This window comes from Stylophora pistillata, chromosome 13 (genome assembly GCF_964205215.1).
Source record: "Stylophora pistillata chromosome 13, jaStyPist1.2, whole genome shotgun sequence".
In the NCBI taxonomy this organism is placed as follows: Eukaryota; Metazoa; Cnidaria; class Anthozoa; order Scleractinia; family Pocilloporidae; genus Stylophora; species Stylophora pistillata.
In genome coordinates, this window is record NC_142531.1 from 12,397,833 (window position 1) to 12,422,009 (window position 24,177).

General features: G+C 38.0%; 3 protein-coding genes across 5 annotated transcripts; all 3 read left to right on the forward strand.

Moving 5' to 3' along the window:
- The first annotated feature begins 50 nt into the window (after window positions 1-50).
- On the forward strand, window positions 51-7,896 carry LOC111336561 (uncharacterized). 3 transcript variants are annotated; one of them, XM_088744179.1, is made up of 7 exons: window positions 51-185; window positions 2,920-3,049; window positions 3,723-4,089; window positions 4,341-4,404; window positions 4,856-4,985; window positions 5,459-5,632; window positions 6,690-7,896. In XM_088744179.1, exons 2-7 carry the CDS (start codon window positions 2,980-2,982, stop codon window positions 6,806-6,808), a joined length of 924 nt encoding a protein of 307 aa, XP_088600305.1. In that variant the 5' UTR covers window positions 51-185; window positions 2,920-2,979; the 3' UTR covers window positions 6,809-7,896. The 3 variants fall into 3 exon arrangements, with proteins under 3 accessions (XP_088600305.1, XP_022798413.2, XP_022798412.2); XM_022942678.2 differs by lacking the exon at window positions 51-185 and adding an exon at window positions 767-918; XM_022942677.2 differs by lacking the exon at window positions 51-185 and adding an exon at window positions 968-1,247.
- Window positions 7,897-10,799: 2,903 nt separating this feature from the next.
- Window positions 10,800-14,854, forward strand: LOC111336552 (uncharacterized). Its single transcript, XM_022942663.2, has 6 exons — window positions 10,800-11,050; window positions 11,854-12,235; window positions 12,427-12,487; window positions 12,955-13,087; window positions 13,481-13,591; window positions 14,052-14,854. Exons 1-6 carry the CDS (start codon window positions 10,990-10,992, stop codon window positions 14,138-14,140), a joined length of 837 nt encoding a protein of 278 aa, XP_022798398.2. The 5' UTR covers window positions 10,800-10,989; the 3' UTR covers window positions 14,141-14,854.
- Window positions 14,855-19,642: 4,788 nt separating this feature from the next.
- On the forward strand, window positions 19,643-22,744 carry LOC111336549 (uncharacterized). The gene is made up of 6 exons (XM_022942660.2): window positions 19,643-19,861; window positions 19,998-20,085; window positions 20,542-20,966; window positions 21,155-21,314; window positions 21,622-21,756; window positions 22,166-22,744. Exons 2-6 carry the CDS (start codon window positions 20,034-20,036, stop codon window positions 22,300-22,302), a joined length of 909 nt encoding a protein of 302 aa, XP_022798395.2. The 5' UTR covers window positions 19,643-19,861; window positions 19,998-20,033; the 3' UTR covers window positions 22,303-22,744.
- The last annotated feature ends 1,433 nt before the right edge of the window (window positions 22,745-24,177 follow it).

The window sequence follows — 24,177 nt, forward strand, 5'->3', positions numbered from 1 at the left end:
ATTACCATGTTGAAAAGGAAGAAGAAACTGTTCTGAGTAAAACAGGAACTAGATGAGTTTGCTGAAAATATGAAAATTCGTGTAGGCCTTAAAGGTTGTAAAGCTCTGTAACCTACCAGGATGTACAAATTTAAAAGAAAAATTTAGTTTACATACGGCGGAAGATCTAGGAGAGAGAGAGAAAGGTAAGGTTAAGATAATTTACCTAGTAGAGGACAACCTTGTCTTATTGTAAATTAACCTCCCTTTGGAAAATTGTTAAATAAATAAAATAATGAGATTTGCCCCTACATGGCGGTTCAGCAAATGATCACGCGCGAGCTTTCAACGCTTGAGCACTCCCCTCATAAAACTGAAATTTAATTTGCTAAAGGCCACCTGGGCAAATTAAATTTCAGTTTTTAATCAAAAACTTGAAATAATGGTGTTGTGCAAACTTCAGGTCAAAATTGCGAAAAAACCATCCTTGAGAGTCACGCGAAATTACATCCGTTTCAGCGCGAACGAACTTGACGCTTGTCAGAATCTGTAGAAGATTAGAGTCAAACAAACCATAAGGGGAGGAACAACAAAGTGTAAATAAAGGGGTTCCTACTATTTCACCAGGGTCTCTCTTTCTCGTCGCTCAAAATAGAGAACCGTTTTCTTTTATAGCATCCTGAATTGGCCAAAAAGAGCCAAACTCTTTTCTAATACCGAGCGCTTATAAATCGAGAGGCCACTTAGAAGACTGCTGCACCCCGGAGGTATCAGATACATTGCAGCATTCTGTCACTTTGACGTCATCGACCACCGGAAGTAGTGTTCGTGAAACAGGCCATTAAAAGCGTAACCTCGTGGAAGCTTTTAACAATCCATTTAACTTTAAACTCGATAGATTCATAGGTTGCTGAACAGAGCCCTAGTTTGAGTCGAAAGGTAAGTCTTTAATTGTGGTTCTGTTGTTGCCTGTCTTTACCTACAGGCAAAATCGCACAGGCGCAGTACTTTTCTCGCCGCCTCGCTGCTCACTGTGTGAGCAACCAGTGGAGCATGAAAGTTTTCGTTGAATGCAAATTTACCGTACCGGTTGCTGCAAGCGAAAGAAACCTTCGTTGGCCACATCACTCCTAAAGCTACCAGATTATTCATTGCGCAAAAGTGGTTTTAAAACAAAGAGCAGTAGGGAATCCTCTATCAAAAAGGTTTCATAAGGAAGGAAGTCCCAAGTCCAAGAAACTGATTAACTTAGCTACGGACACACTACGGTATGTCAATATAAATCAGTTCGAAATCAGTTCGAAATCAGTTTAGGTTTGTTGATCCGAGAACCATTTGCTAACAGCTCACTCTCCCAGTAAAATAGGAATTTTAAACATTTGATAACATTAACTGAAGAATTATGGAAGAATCTGCAGCGCTCGTTTGCCACTGCTTGGCTAAGGGAGTAAGATGTGTTTGCATATAAGACTCTTAAATTGCAATAGATTTGCGAGTAGGTTTTCGTTCTTTCAGTAGACAGATCATTACACGTAGTGTGCTGCAACGTATCACAATCCCACGACTGAGCTTCTTATGTTTGCTACATAGAAGGTAACAGGTAATTTTTAAAAACTGGCCGAAAATAAACTTTGACCACTTCAGTGACGTTCACACGCTGTGCATCAAACGCATGAGTACGTTTGTTTGTTTGTCCTCTTTTAATCCGTCAAAGCCCGTTGAAAATTTTCTTAATCTGCCTTTATCAGATCTAGTTTTAATATTCGCATCTAAATTTTTGTGCAAAAAGTGTATGTACGGATCACTCTCCGATCAGTTTATTTTTTTAATCCAATACACTTGTAATAGGATCACCATCACTTAGCACTCTAAGCAAATATTGATCCACCAGTCGTCCACAAAGTAGGGACTGAATTAAAATTTATCCAAGTTTTTGGGGGATTTCGATTTTAAATCACAACATAATGCGTTTACGAAAAGATTGGCAACTCATTATGCTTAAGGTAACTAAATAAGGTATTGCTCATGTAAATGTTTAGCATAAAGATAGGATGAGTGAAGACGCACGCAGCTCCGCTTATTTCCTAATAGGTGATAAATAGACACACGTAGGGTTTGAACGACATTCCTCAGAGCCTGTGCAGTATATCGTTTAAGAAGTCCCTTTATGTATTCCACGAAGCAACATTCCATCGAACGAGTTTTGGCATCGCTTGACTCGATATTGGCTCGGTTTCAACTATATTATCAAATGCAGTTGAAGGAAGAGGGATCGAGGCTTGGCCCCTGAACGTGTTTCGCACTGAAAATGAGACTTAAAACAGTTTACTGAAACGCTGAGACGCTGCATGATTCGCTTTTCACAGTCTCAGTTGGACTCTCTGGGTGTGCCGAACAAAGTTTGCCGAGACAGGAAATCCAACCCAAACAAATCATTTTGTTTGATTCAGTCAAAAACAGAACTTGAACATATCCCAAAAACTTCTCACAATTCAATTTATGTATCTCAAATTTGCTGACCCTTATGAATTTTAGACCGCTTTTAGCTTTTGATAGCTCCCCTAACTCCAGTTAAACAATTTAGAGGGTGGTCTACATCTAACTGTGCTAAATGATTAAGATGTTGAGTGAAACATAGAAAGACGACAAGCTCTAATTGATAATTCACAATTTCTGCGGGTTCGTCAGAGATTTTTGTTTTGATAATGTTCGGAAAGCTTTGATTTGTAATTAATAAGCACTCAGAAATCATTTCACCAATCGTTAAGTTTATTGGACCATTATTAAAATCCATTTGTTTCGCCTCTCCTCGGAAAGTTTCCGTACTTCTTCTCCTTGACTAGTAAAAATTGAAGGTATTCTTGCCATATTAATTCCTATATCACGGCCCCTTCGGGTCCTACAGCCCAAATTCGTGCATAAAACCATTTTTTTTTTCAGATTCCTCAGGATCAAACAACAGAACATATAGCGAGGAAATTTTCTGAAAGTGAAACGAAAATGTGGCTGGTCCTTCCCATTTTTGCATTAGAATTACTAGATGTAGCTGTGTCTGCCCAAAGAGCCAAAAGTAAGTTTAAATTCAAGATTTTAATAGTTTCGTGGCTGTGAAGATCTGGAAAAGAAGCCGATCTCAAATGGATCATTAGTTGTCATAAATTGGAACTTAATACTCTGGGCGTAAGATACTCTCAGAGGGGAGTGGTCAACTCCTCTAGCGGCTTTTACGACAAAATTCCGTTCGGCCGTAACTCGGTATTCCCACTCTCTCAAATCGTGGCCAGGCTCGATTACGCTGAAGAGAGTTTATGGAAGGGTGAACATCTGTGAGGTTCAAACCATTTTATATACCACTTTTGATCTCCCACATGATACCCCTTGCAAGCGATATACCTTCCATAGGAAACAATTTAAACCTCCCGAAGACATCTTGGAATTACGGGCACCTTTGATGTATCCCAAACTTTCAAAGGAAAAGTAAGTAAGTGCGTCGGAACAGGTCTCCTTTTTAAAGATCAAACGCAAAATGCGTTGTTAAATACTCGTTGTTAGAGCAAAATAGTTCGTGTTTTTGTGAACCACAGAACCAATACTTTGGCGGAATTCTCTCCACTGTTCAATTCTATTTGACAACATCGTAATTGCAGATATCCTGGATCCTGGACCTCACTTCTTATCTAGGCTGGAAGAGTTTCATAGGACGATAATAATAATATCGACCTTTTTCATTCATTTCTGTTTAGGTTTGCCAAATGTTTTCTGTCAAACGCATGAGACCATTATCCCCGTAGATCCAATCAATCATGGCTATTACCCGTTCTATGTGGAACTTCATCGCTGTGTTGGCTCCGCGAGCACAATTTCTCCCAAAGTGCAGCATTGCGTGGCTCAAAGATACGAGGAAATAAACGTTGAAGTCTATTCGCGTGCCGAAAACTTTCGCCGGGCGACTGTCAACATGAAAAATCACACCAGCTGTGCTCCTGAATGTGTAGCAAGTCCGAGTGACTGTGATCTTGCAGTACAAGACTGGGACGAAAATGTTTGCGCATGCAGGTGCAGGTATCCTGACGGACCACCCAAGGAACTCGCCTGTAAAGAAGGATTTAGGTATGAACCGAAACACCTTAACAATCAGAGTGGAAGCTAAAAAAAACACGTTTTACTTTCCCCACAATAGTTTGTCCCGGCTGGAATGTTTTTATATGTTTTCTTAGGAGATTGTGAGTGCTATATTTAGTTGCAGAGAGATACATGGTAAAAGTGTGAGACCAAAAACTCGGAATTACTCGTCTCCCACGTAACCATCAATATTTTTGGATTGTGTTTTGGTTGTTTACTTTTTGAATAATTTCTTCTAGGTGGAATAATCATATATGCGCATGCGAATGTAACCAAGCACCCAAGCACTGTCCAATCAGAATGGTATGGTATACTTCATAACCGGCGGCTGAAAAACCGACGTTTGAGAAATATCTTTATTAGTAGAAGGCCAATGTAAACATTAAAAAAAATCACTGTAGAACTCTGCAGTAAGTTTTCTCTTAATACCACCTGACTCGATAGTCAAAAAATTAATTCTTCGAAGATTTTTTAGCGATTAGGCGTATTTCTACCGTATATTTGCGTTTCAAATGTTGCCTGTTTGGCCACCTTTATTAAAAATAAACTGTCTAAGTGATTTTCTGTTCGATTATGACAAAAAAATTTTCTTCATTTTCCCAAAGAATGTAGGAAAACTTATCCAGCACAAAAACAGGACCAAACAGCTGCATATTCTATTCCTTCCAATATTCTTTTAATGATAGCTTTTCATCCTTACGCATTCTTTTTCATAACCGGGTGATCACCTGAAACTCATCATCTCTTTCTACAGACTTGGAGCAAAGACATTTGCGGTTGCAAATGTGATAGCAGTGTCGTTAATGACTGCACACAAATGAAACTGGGGATTGACGTTGACTGCCAGTGCGTGGATGTGAAGGCGTTTCGCAGACATAAAGAAGGTAAAGTTTAATCTCTAATTTGATACTAATACGATGCATTGACATTTGGTGAACTACTGAACTTCGAAAAATAGTGAAGTATCAATCCTTTTGAGTTTTGAAGTTAGTTATTACAACAGCTGAAGACTTATTCTTTCGCAGAGTTTCAGTTTGACAAAGCCTTTCGTCTAGTGATAATTTCTAAGCTTTAGCGTGACACAATATTAAAATGGCGACCTAGAATGCTGTCACGTAGATTGAAAAGAATGTTTATAGATGTTTATGAGCTCTTGAGGCCTAACCCTGCGTTTGCCTGAAGAATATTAAAAAAGGTATGCCTGTTCTTAAGTTCCCTATTCAATACTTTAATTCTGAAGTTCTTCCATGTTTGATGTCTTTTGGAAATATATTACTTTTAATTGACAATGCTGATATTCCCCCGAGCGTTACCTGCTTTTCATCTTTATGTATAAAAGTATTTGTTTTCCTTACAGTTTACTCTCGGAACCGGATGTTTATAACACTCCTAATAGGTCAAGGAGTCATCATCATACTCCTCATTTGTGCTCTGGTACACTGGGTACGAAAAAGAAACCAAAACAGCTCGGCTAACACCCCAATCGACGGACCAGACTCGCACAAGACCGATGATGCCGTTAATTCTCAATGTACGTAACTTTAAGAACATGAAGAACATTTTTTACAAGAACCAGGGATGGTTGCTACTTAATCTTTAGAGTCCTTTATCAAGGTTGGGGGGAGGGGGGGGGGGGTAGGGCAGAGTGGGAAATAGAGGCAAAAGGAAGGGACACGTAGGTAGGCTCTGATCTAACAACACTAATCTGCCGAATGAGGATCATTCCCATAATGGGAGAGTCGATGGGCACAAAGGACTTATGTTAAGCTAGCCTGCAGTGCAGATATCTTATTATGGCGAGTCACCGTTAAGAAGCTCCCAATCGTTTATTCGCATGGCCATATTTAATTTGGAGTTGCCGTCGACGGTGGGGAGAGGAGGCGGGGAGAGACGAAAAGATGATAAATATTCATTACCCTACCTTCTCACTCTCCTTCTCTTTGACCGTCGCTCAGCCCCTTGGTACAAATTTCTTTCTCTCCCCACCCTTCCGCTGCTGTAAAAATAGAAGATGGCGGATAATCTTTCAAAAAGATAATACTGAGCACTTTTCCACCAAAATTTCGCCCGCTCGGGCGGATTCGTGCTGACGTCATTGTTTACATTTTTGCTCATTTGCATACGGCTTTGCGTAAAGAAAGAAGAATGTTAGATACAAATTGACTTCAGGCAGCTAAAGAGCTAGAAAACCTCAGTACATAGTGAAATTTCTAGCTCTTTGGGTGTAATATTCAAGGAGAAATAGTCCATCAAAATCCGCAAAATTTCTGGGTGGCAAAAGCGCTAATGAGCTCATACATTCTATGTAAAATTTTGAGTTTTTAAACCCGTGTTGCACAAAAAGTATTCAATGCATCAGGTTCGTATTCATTGGCCGAGTTAATCGTACTTTGACCTCTCGATTTTCAGAACTGATTTATTTTTAACTCCATCAGAAACTGAATTGCTTATGCTAATGAGGCAAATATTGTAAACAAGGATTCCCCTATAGGCTAAAGTAATGTAACAACTGTCAGCGAGCATGATCTACCTTTTAAAATACAATTATTATTATTGATAATCTTACTATTCTATATTGAAATTTTTAGACTTAAAGGTGGCTGTTGACTCTGCGTCTACAGAATCCTTAGAAATTGCGAAGGAATCAAGTGACGACGACAGCTTCACAGCTCCTTTGTCCCCTGAAGTACGTGTTACGAACATCTAAAAACCATGCTTCAATATAACCAGTATCTTGGGGACGAGATGCCACAGAAGAAATCAAAAGAGAAACATTCACAGACAGACAAAATGGAGAGTAATGGTCCGTTCGACCCTAAATTAACAAGGAAACTATAGCATATACTTCGTTAATGTCGAGATGTAGCTGATAGGCGACAGATGTTCCGCCTCGCCCTATTTGCGCAAGTACAGAGCTGAACTTATATGTAACTGACCTGATTTGAAAAAGGCCTAACTCTGTGATAAGATCACCTACAAGAAATGTTTTCTATTATCTTTAATAGCCAATAATATGAAGGCAGATAGCAGTTGTCTGTTTCCTTTTCTATGAAAAGAGAAGTTTGCTCTTAAAGAATATATTTCAACAATTAATACAAAGTAACCCCCCCAAATTGGAGGCAGAGTGAGTAGTGCTAATATCACGTTATGTTTGTGTACCTCAGTGCTGATATATTTACGAATATCTCTCTCTTTCTTATTCCCCATTCACATCAGTAAAACGAGTTTACTTAAACCAGGTCTAACTGAATGAAAAAACAGCAATAGAGAACTGAAAAACTGAATTTCCATTGGATGAAGTCATCACTAACTTGTGTCTTCAATTTGCTAAATTGGAAGTCGACCAACATCAGTTTAGGCTCTATCCATTGAGCTAACCTCCCGATTAGCTCAATGGATAGAGCGCTGGACTGTTGTGCGGGAGGTCGAGGGTTCGAGCCCCGGCCGGACCAACACTCAGGGTCTTAAAATAATTGAGAAGAATTTTCTGCCTTTCTATAACATCAAGAAATGGTTAGATATTCTAGTCTTCTCGGATAGGGACGAATAAATGGAGGTCCCGTCTCCTGCAGGGTTGCGGTAGGAGACGTTAATATCCCACACACGAGATTACTGTGTGATGGATGTCCTCCCCTGGGTGGGATGGGTGGGTTCACAGAGGGTCATGTGTTAGAAAACTCTTTACTTGGTTAATCATGTATTTACATTGCATTGTATTGTATTGTATTGCATTAGGCAGCTTCTATGAAGTAAAGATTTTTAATCCATATTAAAAAAAAACAGTTTTAAAACACGTTTAAGCTTTGTTGTGAATGGGGTGTTAGTTTAAATTCATGACCCATCGAGGCACGTGCCAAGGTTTGCCAATCATTGCTAAGCTACAGCTCCTTCAATGCTCAGTTAGGCAATAGCTATGAGGATAACGTTTTAGTCGTTATAGCATCGTGTTTATTTAGTAAAAAACTACTTACATCTCTCAGTTAGATGAAAAAACTTGGAAAAAAGAATAATTGTAAAAACATTCATTAGACTAGGGATATCTAACAGGAATCACTGAAAGTAGCACATTGAAATAGCGCGCCAACGTTCTGTCAACTCTATGATGTATTCAAAACTGCCTTTTAAAAATGATTTATAAACTGCACAAAAAAAAAGAGGTTGTAAATTATCTGCCAACTCTTTAGAAATAGGGAATTCAATAAACATAGAAAAGTAAAGAATTTAAAAACCAGTAGGTGAAGAATTTGTACGTTAAACAAACCTTCAAATTACCTTCGTAACCGCAATTCATTTCTTAAAAAACTAAGAGAATTTCGTTTTTCAAGTTAGCCAAAATAACAGCCACTGTCTGATAAGTTCAGTGTCTATTATTACTTATTTTCATCGCCTGTTCGACGCCTGTTGAAGCCCTAGAAATGTTTTAGCTCTTCGTGGACTTTGAGGATCGTTTATGATGAATTAATCCAACTTTTTGCTACAGCTCTTATCAATTAAAAAATCAGGGCTAAATTCCGAGAATGCAAAGTCCTCGAAAGTAAAGAACCCTCCAAAAACTTTGACCTCAAAAGAAACTATCTTTAGAATATAAAAAATGTGAAAAAAACCGATGCAACCAACCTAGTTTATGTCTCTGAATACTAAATAACATGATACAATGAATATTGCCGCGTTCCCCATGCCGCAGACACATGGTGTTGTGCACCGGAGTTCGCCAGTATAACCACAGTGTTGAACTTTAGACAAGCAGCAGCATCAAACTCTTCATTCACTTAAGCTGGCAGTCTTGGTACAGCACAGGCGGTAAAAACTATGGAACGGATACATGAAGGTTCGATATAAGGAAAACCGAAAGACTACGAAACTAGAAATGATAAAAATGAGGAATATTACAAGGCTAGCGTAACTTGCATCGGATCTTGACTCCGGGGGAGAGAACTCCTAAACTCCGTTCGGCTCCGAAATGCTTTCGCTACAGTGACTCCTCGCAACTGAACTACTTGCTAATAGAAGGCGAATTTATTTCTTACACTTTGACGTAGGGGAAATAGAAATGAACAGTGCTTTGTGTAGCTAGCTTCGAGCGGATATTCGCTAGTCACGGAATAGAAATCAAACAAAGCGCGCTAACAAATTTAATAGAAAGTCATTGAAAGTTTCTTAGTGTCTGTGCTAAAAACGGAAGAGTTACATAAGTACAAAAAGATTAGAGTTCGTATCCGTAAACGTGACAAATATATGAAGTTCATATATTTTGAACTGCGGTATTAAATACGTATGATGCACGATCCTTCGCAGTAGATAGCGCTATTTATGCAATAGCGAAAATCAGACCTGAAAAAAATCAGGCCTGTACGGGATTCGAACCACTGACCTCTGCGATACTAGTGCAGCGCTCTACCAATTGAGCTAACAAGCCAACTGGGAGCAGGCCGTTAAGTTGATTCGTAATAAACCCGTGATGATAAATCAGATACAATGAATATATGAAGATAGTAGTATTTATGCCAGTAGATAGCGCTGTTAGATAGTAGTATTTATGCCAGTAGATAGCGCTATTTATGCCAGTAGATAGCGCTATTTATACCAGTTGGCTTGTTAGCTCAATTGGTAGAGCGCTGCACTAGTATCGCAGAGCTCAATGGTTCGAATCCCGTGCAAGCCTCATTTTTTTTTCAGGTCTGATTTTCGCTATTGCATAAATAGCGCTATCTACTGCGAAGGATCGTGCATCATACGTAAATAACATGATGTTGATGAACTTATGAGAGACCAAAACCTCTCAAAAAGATCAACCCGCTTTAAAATGCATTCTGGAAAGCTGATCAGCGACAAGTTTTATTCTGTAGTTAGTAGGGGCATCTACATTATTCGTCTTCCATCTTAATACTGGCTGGCGGAAATACAGCAGAGCTGTGGAAAAATCGACTCCTGCTTCCACGCTATACAGTCATTTCCGGCGCACTGCTCACTCTTTCGTATCAATTACGAAAGTCGGGGGTTATACCGGTAAAATGAAAGGCTTATTCGTCATCCATACTCTGCCAATAAAAGATATAAATAGATTATGAATTTTTGTTTCAATTTCAATATGGCGCTTGGAGACTCTTTTAGGGTTTCAATCAAAAACTGTTAAAAATAGTACTGTCATTGTATTCTGGTGGAACTCTACGAGGGTTTTAAAAAAAAATCAGGGATCCGTTTGAGTTGGATTCACAAACAGAAATTACTAGAGTGAGGTATTTAGTATCATTTGCAACTCGCTCTATCTTTTGCCAGTTGAAGCAATATCATGAACTTCCGTTGAAGTAGAACTGCTATCTCTGATCTCTGCATGAACTCCTTGTGTCATCTTGCGCGACGAACGCGCTGGTAGCAAGTGCTTAATAAATGGGTGTGGGAAAGGAATGTTTACCGATTATCAGGAAAGAATTTACGATCGCATTACTCTTTTGACCTCCCATAGACTTTCGATCCTTACTATGTTTTGCTTCCTATATTGTCAAGAATGAAATGGGAAATCAGAGTAATCGATAAAAAATTCATCACGCTTTGGAAATAATTCCTACGAGTAATCGAAGTGTATAACATTTTTTTCTCACGCTTCTCAGTCACCAGGGAAAACCCCTTCTCAGCCTTTAAATCCAAACAAAAGACTTTCAGGTTGAACCTTTCACCTCACATTGTTCCGCCTTAGTCTTGTGATGGCTCTATTTACATATCACTGTCATTACATAGCCTAGTCATTAGGTTGCGACCTCACTTGAGTACAGCTAGATTCACGAGACGGACCTACATGATTTAAGTCCTGGCTTTGAGTGATTGAAGGGAGAGAATTCACCGATCTCACAGGGAATAACAACACATCTCGACGAGGATTAAAGTGCCATAATGCAGATTTCAATTTGGACGTTCATTATTCTTTTATCCCAAGCCGTGTTTCAATTTACCGGTGAGTAAATATTGCCAGGTGTCGGTTCTCACACATAGCTCGACAATTTCATCCTCAAAATCTCAATACGTGGTAATTAAGTATACTCCTGTAGTAATACCACGAACTTCTTTGTGATAGATGTACCATTTTCTGTTCATTCATTTATTGATTTATTGTCACCAGGAAAATTCATGAAACTACAATCGCCCACTAACTTCCGGTACTCTACTTTCGGTCTGATTTCTGGTTACAGGATTTATAATAAAAATGAAATACAACTGATTTAGGAAATTGTACATGAAAACGGCATACAAAAAGCAGTCAAAGTGGTAGGAAGTTATGCGAAAAGCTATTGGCTATTGGGGAAACCCCAAGCCACGTTTAGCGACTGTACGTGGTCTTCGTAGTCTTTAGGTTAGCAATCAAAAGAATAGTTCGGTAAAAAATGCTGAAGCCTTCAAGATTTTCCCTAATCTAGAGGCCCTAGAAAGTTAAATACGATCAAACATCCAAACATCAGACTTTGAATCTCTTTTACTTGGATGAACACGAAGTGGGGCTTTTCCTTTCACTTTCTGTTCCAATTTCGAAACACTCTCTGAACAACTCTCTAATTCCTGGGGAATAGTCCCTTGGGAAATTTCGACCACAACAGTTCGATAGCTTTTATAGCTTTTTGTAACATGTGATAAGCTTCTATTAGCTGATCGGGTGATAGTTAGAGATGGGCGGGGAGCGGGTGAGGGGAGAGGCAGAAGGGAGCTTTCGGAAGGGGAAGATCAGGACAGTTTGCAATAGAGGTCGATCGTTTTTATTTTCAGCGGCTATCAAACCTGTAGTTGTTAACTGCAATGCGCCAGTCCTCTCGACCGTTGCAGTTGACGAAACGCATCACAAATTTTATCCCTACTTCGTACGACTCTACCGTTGCGAGGGCTCCTACAACTATGAAAGCCCCAACATCAAGAAATGTGTGGCCACAGAACGCAGGGAGGTTAGATTTTCAGTCCAAGATATGAAAAACGGGCAAAGGAAGGAAATAATTCTCGAGAACCACACGAGGTGTGGCCCTGAATGCAAGGCAAGTCCTGACGAATGTAACTTGGATGTGCAAGAATGGAACGAGCAAAGCTGCCAATGCAAGTGTATGTATCCTCATTCACCTCCCCCCGAAAATGTCATGAAACGAAGAAAGGGGTTAAGGTAAGTGTATTCACAATAAAACGTTACTTTATTTGTACTTTAATTGTACTTCCTTAATTGTAATTAATTGCTTTAATTAATTGCTTTAATTAATTAATTGCTTTAATTGTACTTCTCAGACCCTCCCGCGGGCTCAGCCTTTACAGTCTTAATTGTTTTCATTTCTGTGACATATTTTTCCTTTCTACCAGGTGGAATAGCCGTCTCTGTCAGTATGACTGTAACAAATGGGGATTTTGTTCGCGCGAAAAGGTAATCAGCCGGTTAATTTACTTGTATTTCCATTATTTCACAACATTAAGTGGGTCATGCAACGCCTCTTACACCAGCTGATAGATGATGCAAAACCTGGGTCTCTCCACCTATTGGTGCACAGGAAAGAATCAGTTTTGAGTTGAAATACTTCATTGGGAAATTTACACTGAACCAACTGATAAATGAATAAAATGTATTAATCGTAGTTACCTGATAAGAATAAATAAGAAGATTAGCAAGTAGCAAACTGGAAGCCAAAGTGCTTTTCAAACAGCCCAAACATACCATCATCAAGAAGTGATGATCGAGAAAAACATGAAATAACAAAGGAAATGGGATTGGGGGGGGGGGAGGGGGAGGTGATGGAGTAAAAGCTGATTTGATTATTCTCAAAATTAGCTGTTACCGACTGACTGACCAAAGTAACTGACAAAATACAATTATTCTTGTTGTGCTTTACATAGATGTGGAGTAAGGAGGACTGTTCCTGTATTTGCAAGCCAATTTATGAAATTCTATGCAACAATGATGACAAGTTTATGGATCCTAAAACATGTACATGTAAAGATCCAATGAAATACACAGCGCCACAAACTGGTTAGTGAAGACCAGCAGTAGGTTGGGCTGGAGAACTAATGTCTTTTCAGGCTGGTTTTGATGGGATCTTCTCAGTATGAAAATATCTCCCTGTGGAAGATTCTTACTTAAAATGCACCTAACTTTGCCAAAAAAGCTTGGGGCGATTCAGAAAAATGTTGTTTGAAATATGTGGGGTTGAAGCCACACCCCCTTACACCCCTACCCACCCCCCTTAACAACTCTGCTTTACTATCCCAGGACTAAACATCATCCATATTTTACTAAGTCTAAGAAGGAAGCCAAAGTTGCTGGAATTCTTGCTTATTCATGATTTAAAAATCAATAATATTTTAAGAAATTTCATCATCTGACTTGTCAGTATTTGTAATAGAGTTTTTTCATTTCTTACAGGGTTCATTACCTCCACAGAATTCGCCATAGTCCTTGGTGTCAGTCTTGGTTTTGCAGCAGTGGTGATTATTTGTCTGATTGTACGCCTTTGTTCCTTTGGAAATACTCACGGTATGTTTAATCATTAATCCCTTGACCCCTTAGAGTGGCCAGCTCTTAATTTCTCCTTCAAGGATCACCATCATAACAAACATGAAGGTCATGAAAATAAAGGAAATGGTCACCAATTTTAAAAGCTCCTTATTGTCAAGCAAATTCTCCTCATCAGTACCAGAGAAAATGGAAAGAGAATAGTATGGAGAATAATTAATACCAATGTTGGGGGGTACATGGTTAAGGAATGGAGCTGACAGCTCAGATTTTAGCTTGTTCAATTATTACTAAATATCCTCCTTTCTCTACCTAATTACTAATTGTTGTCTCTGTTTTCTTTTGCTTCACTGACATTATTAATCATTATGACCACAATCATGGCTTTTTAGCCTTCTTAGAAAGTCGATTTATTCACTTCTTGATTCCTTTTCCCTTCAGTAACTAGTAATTGATAAGCATTCTTTTTATTTCCTTACAGAAACAGTTGATCAAGGCTATGATAATGATGCTGTTGATCAAGGCCATAATAATGATACTGGTAACTTACAGAAAGTAACAGCAGTCTAACCAACCTCTTGAAGTAAAGCAGTGTGCAATGGCTTTGCTTTTTGTTATCAGTACTTTTCAGAAGTCTGTCCTTTTTAATACATGTCAAGAGATTTAGAGGATTTAGAGGGTCTGAGGTTTCTCTTAAAACAGCCAAAACATCTAAGTTTTAATTCTAATATGTAGTACTGATTGCTGATCCGAGTACTAGGTAGGAGGTTGTAACTGAAACAGATAATCATTCTCATATTTTTGTATTTTGGTTTAGTCCTGAAAATGGCTAGGAGGGGGGGGGGGGGAACTGACATAGTTTTTCTCAGGGGTGCTCCTATATACCAATTGAGTACAGACTGGATTAATGACTGGGCTTTTGGATCCCTAACCTTCCACTTCCTCAACTTTTGCAATTTCTAAAATTAGGAACATCATTGGAGAGACCACTACAGAAGGTATCCCCTCCACACACACACACTGGATGATTGAAGTGTTCCTAGTACATGTAATTGTATGATTGTCAGTGAGATAAGTAATGGGAGATATTAATTGGGCCATTTTAAGTAATTGATTGGTACACTTAACTACCAGTTCACTCCTTTTCTGTGAAAAGAAATCTGTTGTGTTTTGTAGAGCACTTTAATAAAGTAACCCAACTTTTGGGATTGATCAGGATGATAACAGTATTATTATCCAATTCAATTTTGTTAGGAATAAAACTCAATTCTTCTCAAAAGCCAATTTCCTTGTTATTTAATTAATCCAGCTAGAAGCATTAATTTTGTTTTTAATATGTACTTTTGGGGCTAGTCTGTAGATAAGGGGCCACCTGAACATTGTACCCAGGGAAGAAACCTTTCTTGCTGGCTTAGAGGGCAATTTGCATCACGTAAAATACTATCAGATGAAAAATAAAAGACCAGCTGTCAAACCGGATTTGAAACATAAGGAAAAGCTGGCTCATAAAACAACAAAGGCTGATAGTTTCTTAAGAAACTGTTTGGGGCTGTGTCGGTGGGGGTAACAAAATAATTTGGATATATCAACAAAGTTGAAATGGTAAATTGGCCACCATAACGATTACAAATCTATTTGTGTTTTTCTCGTTGCCATGTTCCCACCAATAACATAGCTCCATTTTCTGCCTTTAAAAGCACACACAACTCATAATTCCTCTATTTGCTCCGACGAAGGGCAAACACTTGAAATGTCAGCTTTTGTAATTTTTACAGTGGCCAATCTACCAATTCAACTTTGTTGATATATCCAAATTATTTCATAAAACAATAATCTGTCAGTTCATTACTTCTAGAGATAATTGCAGCTCTCTACCAATTCTAGAAAAAGGTTACAGAAGAGGTTGTTGTTGATGCAAAAGTTCTGTATTAAGCAGGAGATCAGTAAAACTCTGTTATGCTAAGTACACGTGTAGCACACTTTGTGCAATGAGAACCAATGCTTAAAAAAGATAGGTCCACAATGCATACATGAGTGGCTTACAAAATTGAGCTGCTTTTTAGTATCTGTCTTATTGAGTTTCTAGTAGAAGAGTAATATCTGATTATGGTCAGATAGTTTTCAATACTGTTCATGTTCATCGATAAAACAAGATTACCACCATGCAATTGTCCTGAAATGTTCATTTTCAAGATGAGGGTTTATGGCCAAACCTCTTTATGGAGGTCTCATTTTGACAACAAAGGTTACACATGTAACCTGAGGATTTTAGGAACTAAAAAAAGCATTAGCATTATCTCCCACAATGGCCAGAAAGATTCAGTCATGATTTTGTTTATGTAATGAAGTGGAATTAAGTTCTGAAGTTTATAGGATGATTGTCTTTCCCAAGGCATGAGTGATGTGAAATTAACTCTAGGGAAGCATTTCATATGAATAGTTTTGGCATTTTGTGTAACAGTACACAAGGGCAAAACTTTCCAGTAGGGCTGGGACATTCAGGAGATGATATAATCTACACTAGAAGCCATTGGGAGCTTGATTTGGTTTGAATGTATAACTTAAATTTTGGACAATACATACATGTAAAGTAACACAATGCTGAGTGTACTGATCGTCCATTAGGGCACAAAGTTCTATTTTCAGTTGGTTGAGGTTATAATTATTGTATTTGGGTTTTGTGGGACTGCAATTTCAATAAATGAGAACACAGAAAAATTTAGTTGAGTTAGTTGGATACGGGGGTTGAAAATGGAAGAATTTAGGGAAAAAAGGTAGGTGCATAACAAGATCAGAACACAAGCAATATTTTTAATGAATCATACGTTGAATAGTACTCTGAAGTATCATTACATTCATATTGCTAATAATTTTTAACCCAATAAGATTTACAATTATTTCACCCAGAGGTTTTACTTAACAGAAAGTTCAATAGAGATAGTGTCACCATGATAGATTTCAGGACAGTAATCAGAGACAACTTAAACACAACAGAGTTCAATGTACAGGCAATTGTATGATGGTATCATATGACTTTAAAGTACCAGAATCTTTCAAGTTTTCTTATTATTGATATTGTTATTTCATGCCAGTGTGTTTCCCAAATTCAAGCCTATGAGGAGACGGGAAATGAATAGGTGAACCTGACATCATCATGTAATTGGTGAACTTGATATATTGTTATCAAAATTTGTCTTTCAGCTGAAATCTTACTCAGGAATGCAAGTTTGTTAGTGTTTATCAATATACATAAAAATATCCAATCTTTTGTTTATTTTGGTCAGCTACTATGTGTATCAATCAGCACAACCTTACTTCATGTAAATCTGACTGGTTTCTACTGTGATCTGTTGTTGCTGAGCCTACCAGCAGTTTACATTTGAACGTGAGTTATTACTTTTGCATTAGGGATACATGAAAAAGGCACCTAGCTGTCTTCGGCCAATCAAGAGTGTAGTTTTCCATGTATATCAGTATTCTGATGAATTAACCAAAACCAAACAAGTAACTGGAAAGGAGTTGTTAGTCTACCTAGGTTAAATATTAATGCTTATCTGAACCATTATGAAAACAATTTGGAAGACAGCCAAGCTTACAGGAAGCCATGAAATGTTAAGGTCTGAATAATTCTGGGCATTACTTGGAAAACATAATACTAATCCCTTTTCAGTTGTAACTTTAAACTACTAGGCTCCTACAAGCAATGGAACCTGGGCATTGTGGTAAACCAAAACATCACATCAGTCCACATTTTGTGTTGTCCAACAACTTGTTTCAATACTGGCAAATACAATACATTTAAATAGTACATCACAAGCATTAAACTCCAAAAATGAACCTTAAAACGTGATAAGATATCCAGTATTGTCAATCCAAATTCCCATACTTATACTTTTGCCGTTTTGAAATATGCCTCCGTGAATTCTCAACAGTGCAAGGAGAGTGCAACTACAACTTATTTCACTTTATGGCACTTTCAAGTGGCTTCAGACACTTTCAGACACTCAGTGGTACAACCCGGCGTCCCGATAGATCAAATGGATAGTTGTTGGCCTGCGAGAGTGCAATGACTCCTTTCAGCCCAGTAAAACCCGTAACGATCGATTCAAGCAGTTAAATTTTGTCTTTTAAGAGCGTTTATAAAAATAAAAGCTCTTGCACAAGCTGCACTAATATAACACAAGCCGGGTCTGGGGCTGCTATATTGAAAGTTAATATATTCTTTATTATTATTGTTTATGTCATACAAGTGAATTCCTAAGATTGGCCGAAGCCAGCGGCTTATTAATGGCTTATGGTCAGAGACCAAGACTAATTTTTCAAAGAACAATAGATTAATCTAAGGTATTCTAATTTAATCTAATCTAATCAAATCTAGGTAATAAACAATAATCGGGGTATATCAGAAGTTCAGTATAATGTTCACAAATTTACCAAGAGCAGTAGATTAATCTAAGTAGTAAAAAAGTAAACAAACGCCCCCAATCACCAACGCCTCCTGAAATACAACAACCCCCCTCAAACAGGAACTTCACGTAACCAGGCGTGTTTATTATTTGCTAAGTTTTAGGTTTAAAATAATTCACGATAAGTGTTTCTAATTATGACAACGATCTGTAAAAACCACTCATGTGGGTGTCAGAATAAACTCAATGAAAGGAATAGAAACTCGCGTTCTCGCGATATTGTCAGGAGAACTTGACGAATTTTGGCTTTGCATTCAATATCGCATGAAAATGCACAATCGTGTTTTTGCGTCAATCTTCTCATCATAGGGTTTTTAATTATGACTCACAACACTTAATGCACTCAGATTTTTAAAACACACCCAAAGCATGGTATAAACACGTAATTCTACAAAATTTTACTCGTTATTGAAAGTGGATACAGCTTGTTTTGCTCCACTGATCAATCATCCTCGGAGACCCAGGGGCTGTGGGTCGATTTCAAGTTAGGGCATGAAGAGGCTCTTCATGCCCTAACTTGAAATCGACCCACAGTCCCTGGGTCTCTGAGAATGCTGATCAATGCACCCTTCAATTTTTTCATCGAAAGCCCACTTACAAAAAAAATCTGTCAATCAGTCAACAGCTCAACTAATTTTATCTCACCTTTACTCTCATGACGTCAGAGTGACGCATATTGAAAACGCCTCGCAGAAAAATGGCGGAAGAAGATTAGAGAGCAACAGGAAGGTTTGCCTAAAACATTTTTTAATTAGAAGGGGTAGGTCCATAGAGGATACAATACAAATCATGATTTCAAGCCAAAGCACGATTTTTCTCTTTTTGAGGCAAGACTGAACTCCACATTATATACCAGATTTTTAGATCTGGTATATCATAGATTTAAAAATCTATCATGAAACTCAAAAACTTACTCAATGGCGGATAAATGTCATTGATTTTTATTTGATCCTCGAAGAATAAGAAGCAGCTTATAATTTGCCTTGTTGTAATTGTGTTTTTTTTGTATTTTGTATTTTGTTTTTGTTGTTTTTGGTTTGTTTATCGGAATTAAATTCCTTCCTTTGTTCCCACGATCCAAATTTGGTATGGTTTCGATCGTTGTGCTGAAGGTCAGTTAATAGATTTAGTATTCGCATTATGTTACAAATGAAGCTATCATTTTAAGATCCCGCATGAAAGTTTAGGTCGGACGTTCATCAAGCGTAATTTTTAGCTTTTGATCTGTTTTCATTTAATGCTTTTTATTAAAACCACTCATAGGATGCAATTGTAGCTCTTGCATTTCCTCGCGTTTCAAGAATATCCTTTTCAAGATGAGTCATTCGTAGATGTTACCGCAATGTGTATATTGCGTAGTTCCGTCGAGGAAATTTCTAAAATCGTTCAAGTGGCTAGGAGATGAAAAATTGGCAAAATATGCTGCAAATGAAATTTTCACTTCGTCTCATGAAGAACCAGCACTCTATGAATTTTCCCCCTAAAGTTCTGCTTCGTCGGTTTGTCGTAATACCTACGTCATACCCATAGTTATGGATATTCTAAAGCTCCAATCAGACTAAGTCAGGAAAGTTCGAGAGGTACGTACGTGGAAGTACGCATTAAGTCTGGGAATGCGGCGGCGTTGTCTTTAAATGGATGACACGGGGATATCCTCCTCCCATGACCCAACCCGGTTTCATTTGTTTTCTTCGTTTTAAAAGGCCGCAAACCTATTGCCGGGAAGGTAAACAAGCCAAGCACTCCACACAGAAGAATACTGTCTGGGCAACTCTGTGCTGGCCCATACACCGCAAAAATCTACCTGTGGAATTCGAAATTTACGGTGAGTATTGTCTTGTATTTTAATTAAAGAATAAGTAACGAGTAACCTCCCGAGCACTCTGTTTTTCGTTCGTAAAGATTGTACCAAAACTGACGACATGTGATACACTAACATCATTTTTGACATCTCATTGCAGAGATTTATTAATCAGACGAGGAAAGAACGACAAAAAATGCGAGAATCAATCGCTATAATCCTTCTCCTTCCAATACTGGGACATGCAGGTATTATATGAAAATCTTCTTCTCGATTCTCTATTCCTCTAGATTTACGATGATAAACTCTATCCACACAAGGGTAGCTTACCTATGATATTTCACTCCTTCAAGAAAGTAATCATTTGCTAGACTAAATTTGATACAACTTTACGAAAGCGACTGACCTTTACACCACATTATTCAAATAGACTTCAATAATATCGTATTTTTCCACTCAAGATTAATAAATTATCGAAGGGTTTTAGAAAAAAACCTAAAGGAGAATGGAGAGATTTGTTATATGGAAGAATGATGCCATTATGGATGATAATCGCATCTAGGGATTGAGGGATGACATGAGGTAGAGAAGGCATCTACAGTATTTGACTGTTTAAAGAAAAGACAATAAAAGAAAGCTACTGTATAAAGCTAAGGCGACAATTAAGCATCAAAGATTGAAATCAGTTTTTTGTTTACTTCCAGTTCGTGTAAGCAACGAATTTTGCAGACCACGTCCTACTTTAGTGCCCATAGACAATCCAGAATTCAAATTCTTCCCATACTTTGTGAAGCTTCAGCAGTGTGGTGGATCATGTGACCATATTCAACCCACGGTAAAATCATGCATTCCACTTGAGGACAACGAAGTGTCTGTCACGGTGCAAATGGTGGGTACAAGTGAAATGCGGGTTATAAAAGTGAAAAATCACACACGATGTGGATGTGAATGCGTCCGTGGCCCGGAAAATTGTGACTTTGAGTTGGAGGAATGGAAACCAGACCTATGTCAGTGCCAGTGTAGAAACAGAGACAGACCACCGGTTCCGTGTGAGGCAGGAAAGACTTGGAGTAAAGCTCAGTGTAGATGTGTGTGCAATAAGCAGCCTCAATCTTGTGGTACGAATAAGGTAATGTCATAAAATTTTGATCCTTATGAAATATCCATTGCTCTAGATAACGAAACAGCAATATCTTGACAAATATTTCCCAGAGACGCAGTCGTAAAATACTACGTAAAAGCATAAGTAAAAGTTGTTTTCTACAGGTCTACAGATTTATAGGGGGTCAAATTAAATGAAATTATTTTCTTTTTCAGGTATGGAGTAAAAAAGCTTGTGGATGTGTTTGCAAAGAGAAAAAGTACATAAAATGTGCAAGGAAACAAAAGCTAGTGGACGAAGAGACTTGTATGTGCACTACAAAAGTGATGCACCCAGAAGCAGAAAAACTGTCATCTCCCAAACCTCACCCAAAAAGTAAGTTAATTTGATAAACTTTTATCTTCTTTAAGAGACAATGTATAAAAATCTGAGAAAAAAAGTTTAAATCCAGCTATTGATTTACTGAGAAACATGAGATGACTCAGAAAACGGACTCGAGAGTTTCTGGCAAAATTCTTCATTCATCATAAACCTCAATCCTTACACCCTCCCCCTTCCCCCTCCCCCTACCCCTCCCCCCTCCACCACATATTTATAAGTTAAAAAGGTTAAATTTAAAAGAATGGTTTTTTTAGCTAAAAAAGGTGGAATAACTTTGTTATTTAACGATTTCTCATTTCAGGTGGACTTAAGCAAGAGTTTTACATCATGATATTTATAGGACAGTTTGTCTTGTTATATTCGGTTTTTGAAGCGATCCTTTACCGTAAGAAAGCTGGTTTGATATATCGGATCACACGGAGCTGCTTAGCAAAAGGTAGGTTTCATCCACTCTTTTCGATTCTTTCTGGGTTTTAGCACGGCGAACGAAAATATAAAGATATAGAAACCGCTGTACAGTATTTACAGACTAACTTAGAATCTCTCGATTATGTCTGAAGATGGGAATTATATTTTGCTTCAATGGTGAAGCGTGTGGAATTTAGATTGCACGAGTTAATTATACAAATCATCAAAGCTAAGAAACCCTGTATACGGCATGCCGGATGCCTCGTTGTCAGTACCCTATAAGCCACACCTTTACTCGGGCCAAATAAAGCTAAGCCGGTGCCAATAAATCCGATTTCGAACTCGAGACAATGATCTCCTTTACCACCAAATGTGAATCTTCTTCTGGCCTACCCGTCCGGCCCGTCAATAACCGAGTGGATCGTTCTTTTCACTAGGCGCTCATTTAAACAGCAAGGAGTCAAGCGAATACATTTTCAGTGCATCAACCAGCGAGACAGTAACAAACCTATCAACTGAAACGGGGCGCCATCATGTAGAGGCCACCGTGAAAGGAGGCCAAGCTGTGGTGTAAACTGGATGCCAGCAAACCTTTCAGTATCTTGCGACGAAGTCCATCTCTTTGCTTAAACTGATAAGCAAGGATACGTTATAGCATGGAATGATATTTTAGGCCTAAGATCAGTTTTATCAAATATTTCAACGTCTTCATTATTTCGGAAAGTTAGGTTTGCGAGTTGGCTCCGAGATTAATGTCAAAATATATATAATACTTAGGTATGTGAGATAGAGAGTATAAAATATTTCCCTTGCAATGTCTGACCTCCTTTAAAGGTGTATTTAATATGTACCTATTTATAAACCTTTTTAATTATTTATTTATTCATACAATATTTAAGTATTAATATATAGAAAAGATGACAAAAAGGCGCAGACTCCTGAAGGTTGATTATTAATTGTAAATAATATTTATTTTTATTGAGAAGAATTAAATGAAATAAAAGAAAGTAATTTGATATCTGAAAATTTATTCAGTATTTAAGTTACCAATTACACTGAATATTTTATCGTTCTCGGGGGCTATTATGATACAGTAAAATGAAAGCCAAGAAGGGGACATTCTTAAGTGACCTTCGCTAAACTTTACCAAGTGAAATATTTTTGATTATGTTGTTAGAGGTTTGGGGTAAAACCGGGTTTCCGAGTTCACTTCACAAAAGAAAAGTAAAAAGATAGGACTGGCTTTGAACAAACTGAGATCGGATGGTCCTTAAAAAAATTAAGAAGGTAATCAGGTGCTATTCTATTTTCTTTTGGTACATTATAAATTTAACAGCCAGGTGAGCAGAACGATTACAGGTTGATAAATCTTTTTTGTACTGTGTTTCTTAATACGGAAATTTCGCTCGGCCATATATAGTTACGAGAACGGTGATGAAAATATGGAAGCGCTGTCATTGCAATTTACCTCCAAGGAAGAGAATCACATCTCGTAAGAGACTTTGCTGTGGACCATCCCTGATTGCCTTCAACTGATGGGTGTAACAGAGCGATATGATTTTGTGGTCAGTGGTTAGAAATCGGAAACAACCAAAATATGTTGATAAGAAGATCGCAAGAGATTAAAATGATCACGACGATATTAGCCAATTGTTTAACTTTAAAATTTAATTTGATTTAACAATTCTCTGCATAATTTTTGGTGAGAGGAGAATGTGTAACATCCTCTCAAAGCTGTGTAACTCGATCCATAAACAAGAACCGTCGTTTCCTTTAAGAAATGTGAAGCAGATAAAAGTTTCCTCTTTTCTAGACGCTTTCAGGCAAGTCTCTGCCACAATAAATATCTCAATTTTTCTTCTTCGGCAAAGTGTGCCAGTGGGGTGAAGGCATCGAGGTTATGAAGCTTTCCGTCGGGGAACGGAATTTCTGATGTTAAAAAGCCACATAGGCTACACACACGTGACGTGCTTTCGAAGCTTCAAGAAATCTTCGTCGTGTACGTTTTGTATGGTGAACGCACCTCAAGAGGATCCTATTAAAAAGGAGGTCAAAAACAAGTAAGCGATAACAGCCTAAAACAAGAAGCCTACACTGCGTTAATTGGAAACAGCAAAATAAACCTCGTGTTGAAATCATGTGGGAGTTCTGTTTTAGGGGCTCGCTTGTTTTTTTTCCGGCCGCTTGACAATGATCTGGAACAATAAGCTTTAAAAGAAGAAAAAGGGGAACAAAAAGGCAAAAATAGCTGTACTTCTTTCAAACAGATTAAATAAAACGGTGAAAGATAACCTAAAACTTTCGTAATTCAAATAGACTTTAATAAGACTATTGCTGTAATGCCAAGAAACCTCCTAAGATTTCAATTTCGCTGACATATTTAATTTTGTATTTCATCCACTGAATGCCACCGGCTTTATAGACATTTATTATGACAAGGCCACTGTCA